Genomic DNA, 12,500 nt, shown 5'->3' on the forward strand with positions numbered 1-12,500 from the left:
TCTGTCTATATACAGTCTAACTCTGTCTATATATGGTCTAACTCTGTCTATATATGGACTAACTCTGTCTATATATGGTCTAACTGTCTATATATGGACTAACTCTGTCTATATATGGGCTGACTGTCTATATATGGTCTAACTCTGTCTATATATGGTCTAACTGTCTATATATGGACTAGCTCTGTCTATATATGGTCTAACTGTCTATATATGGACTAACTCTATCTATATATGGTCTGACTTTGTCTATATATGGACTAACTCTATCTATATATGGTCTGACTTTGTCTATATACAGACTAACTCTGTGTATATATGGTCTAACTGTGTGTATACAGTCTGACTCTGTCTATATACGGTCTAACTCTGTCTATATATGGTCTAAATGTATATATACAGACTAACTCTGTGTATATACGGTCTAACTGTGTATATACAGTCTAACTCTGTGTATATACGGTCTAACTGTGTATATACAGTCTAACTCTGTGTATATACGGTCTAACTGTGTATATACAGTCTAACTCTGTGTATATACGGTCTAACTGTGTATATACAGTCTAACTCTGTGTATATACGGTCTAACTCTGTGTATATATGGCTCTGGACTAACAGGTTGGCTTCCTCCATTCTATTCTATTCTATGTTGCGTTATGCAGAAACGTCAGTACTCCCTTACAAATCAAAGTACAAAATAATGAACAGCATTAATGAAATTAGACAGAATATGCATTGTCGTACACACAGTTTTTCATTATTAATAGTAGTGGTAATAGTAGTACTAGTGGTAGTAATAATAGTATTAGTAGTAGTAATAGTAGTCGCAGTAGTAGTAGTAGTAGTAGAAGTAGTAGTAGTAGTAGAAGAAGTAGCAGTAGTAGCAGTAGTAGCGATAGTAGTAGTAGTAGCAGTAGTAGTAGTAGTAGTAGCAGTAGCAGTAGTAGCAGTAATAGTAGTAGCACTAGTAGTAGTAATAGTAGTAGCAGTAGTAGTAGTAGTAGTAGAAGTAGTAGCAGTAATAGTAGTAGCACTAGTAGTAGTAATAGTAGTAGCTGTAGTAGTAGTAGTAGTAGAAGTAGTAGCAGTAGTAGCAATAGTAGTAGCAGTAGTAGTAGTAGCAGTAGTAGCAATAGTAGCAGCAGTAGTAGTAGTAGTAGTAGTAGTAGTAGTAGTAGTAGCAGTAGCAGCAGTAGTTGTAACAATAGCAGCAGCAGTTGTAGTAGGCCTAGTAGTAGTTGTAGTAGCAGTAGTAGTAGTAGCAGTAGTAGTAGTAGTAGTAGTAGTAGAAGTAGCAGTAGTAGCAATAGTAGTAGCGGTAGTAGTAGTAGTAGTAGCAGCAGTAGTAGTAGTAGTAGTAGTAGTAGTAGTAGTAGTAGTAGCAGCAGTAGTAGTAGTAGTAGTAGTAGTAGTAGTAGCAATAGTAGCAGCAGCAGTAGTAGTAGTAGTAGTAGTAGCAGCAGTAGTAGTAGTAGTAGTAGTAGTAGTAGTAGTAGTAGTAGCAGCAGTAGTAGTAGTAGTAGTAGTAGTAGTAGTAGTACCTCCGTCCAGGCTGCGGCTCAGCGTGTACCTCTTGCTGGTGCATCGTGGGAAATGCGGTGCAGGTCTGGCGATCTGAGCGCTCGCTCTGCGACTCTGAACCTGAGTCCGACCGCTGTAACGAAACCTCGAACCCAGAGAAATGAAGCGCTTAGGAGGCTCCTCTGGAGACACCAGCCTGAGAGACAGACAGGCAGGAAGAGAGAGACAGACAGAGAGACAGACAGACAGGCAGACAGGCAGACAGACAGAAAGACAGACAGACAGACAAACAGACAGACAGGTAGATGTTGTTCAGGTTATGTTGCCTGTTATGTTATTCTGTTGTAACAAAGCTTAATTCTGGTTACTTTTCTCCTCATCAACCTGAAATCCGATTTTACTATTTCCTTCTTTTCTGTTATTGTTTTCATTCAAATCCCCACCCCCCACCCCACCCCCCGCCACCCCCCGCACACAGGATGGATTATAAATTGTTGCTGTCAAGTCAAGCCCTGCCCCCAAAGATTACACCCCTATCTTAGTGAGCTCTGATAAGCCAAGGCAGCTGCCAGTCAGAGCCCAGCCGTGTGCTGGTTGGCTGATGGGCGGGGCTCGAGGTTGTGTTTGATTCAGTGGGTCATGGTGTGTTCAGACGCTGCCAGTAAGATGGGAAATTTCATTGTGTGAAGCTTCAACCAGGTCAGATGAAGAGAAATGTTGGTTCCATTATAGATATGTATAATGTAATACAATAATGATACAGTAGATATAATTAATGATGAATTATAAGTACAATATTTTTCTGAATGTTTTTGAGCAGTGATCTATCACACACTGCAACCAACACACACCGCAAGCAAAACACATTGCAACCAAAACACACTGCAACCAAAACACACTGCAACCAAAACACACTGCAACCAACACACACCGTAATCACCCAAAACACACTGCTACCAAAACACACTTCTACCAACCAAAACACTCTGCAACCAACACACACCGCAAGCAAAACACATTGCAACCAAAACACACTGCAACCAAAACACACTGCAACCAAAACACACTACAACCAACACACACCGTAACCACCCAAAACACACTGCTACCAAAACACACTTCTACCAACCAAAACACACTGCAAGCAAAATACACTGCTACCAACCAAAACATATTGCAACCAAAACACACTGCAACCAACCAAAACCCACTGCAAGCAAAATACACTGCTACCAACCAAAACACACTGCAACCAACCAAAACCCACTGCAAGCAAAATACACTGCTACCAACCAAAACACACTGCAACCAACCAAAACACACTGCAACCAACCAAAACACACTGCAACCAACCAAAACACACTGCAAGCAAAATACACTGCTACCAACCAAAACACACTGCAACCAACCAAAAACCACTTCTACCAACCAAAACACACTGCAAGCAAAATACACTGCTACCAACCAAAACACACTGCAACCAACCAAAACACACTGCAAGCAAAATACACTGCTACCAACCAAAACACACTGCAACCAACCAAAACACACTGCAAGCAAAATATACTGCTACCAACCAAAACACACTGCAACCAACCAAAAACCACTGCTACCAACCAAAACACACTGCTACCAACCAAAACACACTGCAACCAAAACACACTGCAACCAACCAAAACACACTGCAACCAACCAAAACACACTGCAAGCAAAACACACTGCATGCAAAACACACAGCAACCAAAACACACTGCAACCAAAACACACTGTACCAAAACACACTGCAACCAACCAAAACACACTGCAACCAAAACACACTGCAACCAACCAAAACACACTGCAACCAAAACACACTGTACCAAAACACACTGCAACCAACCAAAACATACTGCAAGCAAAACACACTGCAAGCAAAACACACTGCAACCAAAACACACTGCAACCAACCAAAACACACTGCAAGCAAAACACACTGCAACCAACCAAAACAGACTGCAACCAAAACACACTGCAACCAACCAAAACACATTGCAACCAACCAAAACACACTGCAACCAAAACACACTGCAAGCAAAACACACTGCAACCAAAACACACTGCAACCAACCAAAACACACTGCAAGCAAAACACACTGCAACCAAAACACACTGCAAGCAAAACACACTGCAACCAAAACACACTGCAACCAAAACACATTGCAACCAACCAAAACACACTGCAACCAACCAAAACACACTGCAACCAAAACACACTGCAACCAACCAAAACACACTGCAACCAAAACACACTGCTAGCAACCAAAACACACTGCAACCAACCAAAACACACTGGTACCTACCAAAACACATTGGTACCTACCAAAACACACTGCAACCAAAACACACTGCAACCAACCAAAACACACTGCAACCTACCAAAACACACTGCAACCAAAACACACTGGTACCTACCAAAACACACTGCAAGCTAAACACACTGCAAGCAACCAAAACACACTGGTACCTACCAAAACACACTGGTACCTACCAAAACACACTGCTACCAACCAAAACACACTGCTACCAACCAAAACACACTGGTACCTACCAAAACACACTGGTACCTACCAAAACACACTGGTACCTACCAAAACACACTGCAACCAACCAAAACACACTGGTACCTACCAAAACACACTGCTACCAACCAAAACACACTGCTACCAACCAAAACGCACTGCTACCAACCAAAACGCACTGCTACCAACCAAAACACACTGCTACCAACCAAAACGCACTGCTACCAACCAAAACACACTGGTACCTACCAAAACGCACTGCTACCAACCAAAACACACTGGTACCTACCAAAACGCACTGCTACCAACCAAAACACACTGGTACCTACCAAAACGCACTGCTACCAACCAAAACGCACTGCTACCAACCAAAACACACTGCAACCAACCAAAACACACTGCAACCAAAACACACTGCTAGCAACCAAAACACACTGCTAGCAACCAAAACACACTGGTACCTACCAAAACACACTGCTACCAACCAAAACACACTGGTACCAACCAAAACGCACTGCTACCAACCAAAACACACTGGTACCTACCAAAACGCACTGCTACCAACCAAAACACACTGGTACCTACCAAAACGCACTGCTACCAACCAAAACGCACTGCTACCAACCAAAACACACTGCAACCAACCAAAACACACTGCTACCAACCAAAACGCACTGCTACCAACCAAAACGCACTGCAACCAACCAAAACACACTGCAACCAACCAAAACACACTGCTACCAACCAAAACACACTGCAACCAACCAAAACACACTGCTACCAACCAAAACACACTGCAACCAACCAAAACGCACTGCTACCAACCAAAACACACTGCTACCAACCAAAACGCACTGCAACCAACCAAAACACACTGCTACCAACCAAAACACACTGCAACCAAAACACACTGCAACCAACCAAAACACACTGCAAGCTAAACACACTGCAAGCAACCAAAACACACTGCAACCAACCAAAACACACTGCAAGCTAAACACACTGCAAGCAACCAAAACACACTGCAACCAAAACACACTGGTACCTACCAAAACACACTGCTACCAACCAAAACACACTGGTACCTACCAAAACACACTGCTACCAACCAAAACACACTGCAACAAAAATGCACTGCTACCAACCAAAACACACTGCTACCAACCAAAACACACTGCAACCAAAACACACTGCAACCAACCAAAACACACTGCAACCAAAACACACTGGTACCAACCAAAACGCACTGCTACCAACCAAAACACACTGGTACCTACCAAAACGCACTGCTACCAACCAAAACACACTGGTACCTACCAAAACGCACTGCAACCAACCAAAACGCACTGCTACCAACCAAAACACACTGCAACCAACCAAAACACACTGCTACCAACCAAAACGCACTGCTACCAACCAAAACACACTGCTACCAACCAAAACACACTGCTACCAACCAAAACGCACTGCTACCAACCAAAACACACTGCAACCAACCAAAACACACTGCTACCAACCAAAACACACTGCAACCAACCAAAACACACTGCAACCAACCAAAACGCACTGCTACCAACCAAAACACACTGCTACCAACCAAAACGCACTACAACCAACCAAAACACACTGCTACCAACCAAAACACACTGCTACCAACCAAAACGCACTGCTACCAACCAAAACACACTGCTACCAACCAAAACGCACTGCAACCAACCAAAACGCACTGCTACCAACCAAAACACACTGCTACCAACCAAAACGCACTACAACCAACCAAAACACACTGCTACCAACCAAAACACACTGCTACCAACCAAAACGCACTGCTACCAACCAAAACACACTGCTACCAACCAAAACGCACTGCAACCAACCAAAACACACTGCTACCAACCAAAACACACTGCAACCAAAACACACTGCAACCAACCAAAACACACTGCAAGCTAAACACACTGCAAGCAACCAAAACACACTGCAACCAACCAAAACACACTGCAAGCTAAACACACTGCAAGCAACCAAAACACACTGCAACCAAAACACACTGCTACCAACCAAAACACACTGCAACAAAAATGCACTGCTACCAACCAAAACACACTGCTACCAACCAAAACACACTGCAGCCTACCAAAACACACTGGTACCTACCAAAACACACTGCTACCAACAAAAACGCACTGCAACCTACCAAAACACACTGCAACAAAAACACGCCTTAACCAACACTCACCGTAACCACCCAAAACACACTGCAACCAACCAAAACACACTGCAACCAACCAAAACACACTGCAACCAACCAAAACACACTACAACCGAAAACTACTGCAACCAACTCGGCAGGCACATAGTTGCCTAGTTGCCATAGTTGCATATTGTTGCAGCCGCCTGCTGCAACAATAGAAACAAGTGAAAAAAGGCAGGTGGGATCGTCATGTCTGATCCTTATGTGTTCTTATAGCCTCATAATGAATTATGAATGTATTATGATACACTGTAGATGTGATGTTGATATTTTCACTTACAACTGGAATAATGCAATACAACACACACATGCGCACACACACACACTGTCAGCACTGACCTGAAGAAGGAGTGATGCTCCACACAAACCTTCCACAGTCTCTTAGCTGCTCTGTGGTTCTGCAGCTTAAAACCAATGATGGACTCAAACTGGTCAAACTGGAGAGAGAGAGAGAGAGAGAGAGAGAGAGAGAGAGGGGGAGGGAGAGAGAGAGAGAGAGAGAGGGAGGGAGAGAGAGAGAGAGTGAGAGAGAGAGAGAGACAGAGAGAGAGTGAGAGAGAGAGAGAGACAGAGAGAGAGAGAGACAGAGAGAGAGAGAGAGACAGAGAGAGAGAGTGAGAGAGAGAGAGAGAGACAGAGAGAGAGACAGAGAGAGAGAGAGACAGAGAGAGAGAGAGAGAGAGAGAGAGAAATTACTGAGGTTATCTATGTAAATCATTGTGTCATCTTGTTTTCTTTGCTCTGTTTCTAAGAACATGGATGAGTTTATTAAAATCATTAAAATCAGAAGAACACATGAAGAAACTGAATATGAGCATCAGTCCAGACTTCATTTTGTCCTGCCAGGCTTTCCGTCTCCGTCTGAAACTTTACGACCCGTTGGGTTATGAAACTCTTTCAAACCTCACTGAATAAATTCAAACTGCATGGAGGTCAAGGTGAAAACAGCTGATTTTCTTTGTTCCTGAAGAGTTTAATTTTGGAGATATGAGGTTTTCACCCAACAACCGTGATAACATGCTAACACCATCTGTAATATTGACACTCTAATCCAATCAGAAACAAGCTGCAGCCTCCCACTGCTGAGGAAATAACAATTTATTCTTATTGAATACGGAAAGTCAGTCAGGCTGAAAACAAAATTCACCTCAAACCCTCAAATCTGAAAAAACAAACAAACCTCAGGTGATCCTCACAAAAGCACAACACAGTGAATGAACAGTGTGTGTGTGTGTGTGTGTGTGTGTGTGTGTGTGCACCTCTCCAGGTCGGATCTTGATGTAGAAGTTGTTCCTCTTGTAGGAGATCTTCAGGATCTTGGGCCAGGAGAATCTGTTGATCCTCAGTCTGTCTCTGTAGACCAGCAGGCCGCTGCTGCACACGCCCAGCATGATGGCCACGCCCTCCGAGTCCTGCACACACACACACACACACACACACACACACACACACACCATGGGTTCATGAATGACTGACATGTGAACTGGATGTGGATCTGAACTAAACACAAACTGGTTTACTGACCGCTGACATGAAACTCCAACAGGAGATTAAAGAACCGTTCCAGTGTGATTTGAGTTTTTGCTCATTTTTTACATTTTCCATCCCTGTAATGTTAATTCTAACAGTTTTTACCTGATGATTAAAGATATATTTAAAGACTCTAATTCAGTCGGTAAAGCTCATCCATCACTGAAGGAGAAGCAACAATCTGCATCAGAATGATAATATCAGGCTGGAAACTTTTACATTCCGGTCACTACATGTCAGGGTGGTTTTCCAGAAAGCGGGTTTAGTGAAAACTGAGTTTGTTAACCCTGAGATGAGGGAAACTCCCGGCTTTCAGCTCCAGAAAGAGAGGTAACTTACTGTAAACTCTGGGTCAGTTACCATGGTAACTGACTCTGAAGCTAACCTGCTGCTGGCAGGTTTTCTTCAACAAACCCTGAGTTTCTCTCGTCTCCTCCCTCTTACAGAGCCAGACACGCTGTTTCATTTCCTCATTCATTCAATCCGTATCAAAGCGCATTAATTAGCTGAGGTTTATGTCAGAATCAAAATCCTGGTTGGATATTAGTTTGTTACTCAAGGACTATCTAAAGTTAGCGCTTTTATGCGCATCAGTCATTTCTTTGAACAGCAGTTTTTGCCTTCACATTCAAATATTAGCCTACACAGCGTGAATTCACCCTCAGCTCAGAATAAAACCTGCATGTCCTTTTTGTGAGTGGAAGTTTTTTTTTTTTTATAACACTGTGACTGTGCACACAAGACAGCTGTCTGTCTGTTAGAGCTTCCTGCACTGAAATGTTTATTGCACATAATGTGGAATCTCAGTTTAAATTTACAAAATCGTTATGAAGCTTTAGACACGTAGGATCAATGAATAATTATCTCTAGTTTAAAATTAGACAGAGTTTGATTCAGAATATTTACTGTGAAAAATAACAAAGACGAAGGAAAAATATCAAATATCTGCTGATGTGATAAAAGCTGGAAAACCATCTGCAGTGATGGAAAACAGGAAGGGAATGAAGGAAATGAGCAGAAACTCCAGTCAGACTGGATAATAATAATAATAATAATAATACTAACAATAATAATAATAATAATATTAATTTAACTATTTAAAAGGTTTTATTCTGAGGAACCACATGTTCTGTTAAAGTGTGAACTGATCCACACCGACTCAGCGTGTTCACATGAATGGAAACAGCATGTAGCGTGTTCATGTGAACATACAGGCGTGTTGAAGATATGTTGTGTCATGATGTCGGCGTGTTCGAGGTGAACTGTGAGGTATCAGGGGTCGAGAGTGCCGAAATTCAAGAGCAGCAACGCTGACTGAAGAGAGAGTTCTGTGATGTCACAGAGTCACATGGTCAGTTTGGCGTCAGGCTGCTGTGGCGTTCATGTAGCGTCAGGCTAATATCCGTGTTACGCTTTCGCCACGTCTACTTTACTTCTGCTGACCAATCAGGTGAGAGGAGCGCCTGACAGATGTCCGTCTACCTCATACATCACACCTGCACCACACCTACTTTACAGTCCTTATCACTAAAGATGTAACACCACTTTTGACCTTTTTCACATGGTGGCCATTTTGAATACTCAGGGTGAGAAACTCTACTTGGAAGATTGGCATAAAACTAGTGTTACTTCAGCTCATAAGTCAGGACTTCAAATAGACCGACCAGTTCTCAAATTAGCAGCAACAACAACCACAATGACTTCAGCAGGAAGTCAGTTAGCTCGCTTACTAGTTAGTAACACAGACTGTAAATCAGATGGAGTAGTGAGTGACATCACCACAGGTTTCTGAAGGGCCGTTTTAAAGCCAAAAGTTGGGGTTCACGAGCGCAGCCATGTTGGCATTTTTTGGAGCCGGAGCAGAATTTTGGCACTTATGATCCCCCATACTGAGCTGCGACTCCACATCTACTGCTGAACTACAAGCGAAGCCGGGGGTTTCCCACAGTGCCGCAGTGCTGCCTGCTATTGGTCCGCGATCAGCGACCTGTTGATCACTGGACAGGCGACCTGTCAATCACTCGGAAAACAACCCCGTTTTATAACCGTTATATCCCGTTAATGACACAGTTATTTTGAAAATCGCCATACAGACACATATTAGAAGAAGTGAAATTAGCCACTGTCAAATAAACTGTTGGCCGATACAGATTATTTGCACTCAGAACGAGTGGTTTATTAACTTCACGACAACATTGTAGCATGTGCAGTCACATGTCAACCAACCTTGCTGCCTCTCATAGACTCCTGTGCGTCTCAGCGTAGCTGCTTATTCTAGCTCTTTGATTGGTTACACAGTATGTCCATCTACTTGTATTACCCAATACCTTGACAGCTACTGAGACCAAAATCTCTTGTCGAAAAAATGTATTGACTTTATATTTTGAGTGAGAAGTTGGAATGTGGTCCCATTGACTTGAATGGAGTTGAGCGGGATTTAGAGTCTTTTCGGAGCCGACCCTAGTGGACATTACAGGAACTGCAGCTTTCAGCCACTTCCTTATTGGCTTCAAAATTCATCCGTGGTCCTAGCTAGGCTAGACTGTGATAGCTAGTGATAGTGGGTCAAATGTATTAAACCTAACCTACCTTTGTCCCTCAGGACACAGTAACTCGTAGAGTAACTGGAGTTACTGGACTTGCTCTTCCTGGTAGAGTTTGTTACTTCAAGTCATAAGTGAGGACTTCAGACAGACCGAAGTTATCAAATCAGCAGCAACAACAGCAACTAACGACTGCTTGAATTTAGCAGGGACGTTAGCTCGCTTACGGGTTAGTAAGCTACAAGCTAGCTAGCTAGGCTAGACTCTAGCAGCCAGCGATAACAGACCAAATATTATTATTCAAATGTGAACTGATATTCCTCAGAAGGACACAGTAACTCGTAGAGTAACTTGAGTTATTGGACTCGCTCGTCCAGGTACAGTCTCACACCCCGAGTGTTCAAAATGGCTGCCGTGTGAATACAGTCAGTTGCTGGCGTTGTTCTGAGGTTCAGCATGAGCAGACTCATATGTTAGAGGCAGAGTCACATGTTAGAGGAGGAGTCACATGTTAGAGGAGGAGTCACATGTTAGAGGAGGAGTCACATGTTAGAGGAGGAGTCATGGTTCAGATCTTGCTCCTCTAGAATTTTGGCACTTATGATCCCCCATACCGAGCTGCGACTCCACATCTACTGCTGAACTACAACTATTATTCAACCATTATTCAACTATCACTCAACTGTTTCAGATTCCTGGAGACTCATGACACCCTCACACACACATACACACACTAAACACATGCACACGTTAAACACACACACATACATACAGAACCGACATCTTCATACATGAAAACAGTCAGGTTCAGGTTTAATTTGTGGTAGAGGAAAGTCTGAACAGATCGCTGATCGTTCTGCAGATTGTTGCTTCTCCTTCTCTGATGGATCCACTTTACTGACTGAGTCTCCAGTCGTTTTCTCTGTTTGAATTGAATGGAAGTGAACCAGCTTGAAAAACTCAAATCACACAGGAATCGTTCTTTGAGATTGTCGATGTGGTTAGTGAGAGTTTGGGTTGAACCGGTTTAAACCGGTTTAAACCGGTTTAAACCGGTTTAAACTGACTCGTGGTGATGAGAGGAACTGCAGCCAAACACATGAATTAGATATTGATTTGATGTTGATTTGATGTTGATTTGATGTTGATTTGATTTCAGGCTGGTAGATGGCACAGTACACACACACTTACACCCACACACACAGATGCACACACACACACACACACACACACACACACAGATGCACACACACACACACACACATACAGGAAACAGTCTTACCTCTGTCTTAGCTGAAGACAGGCAATCAAACCGGCTTCCTACCATCTAGGCCATTCAGACAGACAGACAGACAGACAGACAGACAGAAAGGCAGACAGACAAGCAGACAGACAGGCGGACAGACAGACAGACAAACAGGCAGACCGACAGACAGACAGACATACAGACAGACCAACAGACAGACAGACAGACAGAAAGGCAGACAGACAAGCAGACAGACAGGCGGACAGACAGACAGACAAACAGGCAGACCGACAGACAGACAGACATACAGACAGACAGGCAGACAGGCAGACCAACAGACAGACAGACAGACAGAAAGGCAGACAGACAGACAGGCAGACAAACAAACAGGCAGACAGACAGACAGACAGACAGACAGAAAGGCAGACAGACAGACAGACAGACAGGCAGACAAACAAACAGGCAGACAGACAGACAGACAGACAGACAGAACACAACAGAACAAAAAGAACAAAAAGAAAAGCTGGTCTAAGTGGGGAAAGTTACTCAAAGCTAACGCCACTATCATGCATTTACATGCTAATAATAACAATAACAATAATAATAATAATAATGTATTTTCATGCTACTTAGAGCATATGCTAACATCTCTATCATGCATTTGCATGCTACTCTAAGCTAGCAATGCTAACGTTGCTATGTGTTTTTGTGATGCTAGGTTTGGGTTCAATCAGTCCAGGAAGTAAAGTTTCTTCAAACCTCAAATCCTGAAATAATTTTGGTTGTATTTCATTTATTCAAATCATTACAGAAAGCTAGCTAATGCTAATGCTAATGCTAATGCTAAT

The 12,500-nt window shown here is 42.9% G+C and overlaps 1 protein-coding gene across 1 annotated transcript in view; it reads right to left on the bottom strand.

The window, feature by feature from the left end:
- Window positions 1-12,500, bottom strand: part of LOC139929166 (protein 4.1-like) — a 49,854-nt gene that overhangs the window by 30,440 nt on the left and 6,914 nt on the right. Inside the window, exons 9-12 of the mRNA XM_078282346.1 lie at window positions 11,689-11,733; window positions 7,593-7,745; window positions 6,673-6,770; window positions 1,542-1,717 (exon numbers count right to left, since the gene is read on the bottom strand). Coding sequence (XP_078138472.1) covers window positions 1,542-1,717; window positions 6,673-6,770; window positions 7,593-7,745; window positions 11,689-11,733 — 472 coding nt within the window. The remainder of the gene's footprint in view (window positions 1-1,541; window positions 1,718-6,672; window positions 6,771-7,592; window positions 7,746-11,688; window positions 11,734-12,500) is intronic.

The sequence above is a fragment of the Centroberyx gerrardi genome, unplaced genomic scaffold (genome assembly GCF_048128805.1).
Source record: "Centroberyx gerrardi isolate f3 unplaced genomic scaffold, fCenGer3.hap1.cur.20231027 Scaffold_83, whole genome shotgun sequence".
Classification (NCBI taxonomy): Eukaryota; Metazoa; Chordata; class Actinopteri; order Beryciformes; family Berycidae; genus Centroberyx; species Centroberyx gerrardi.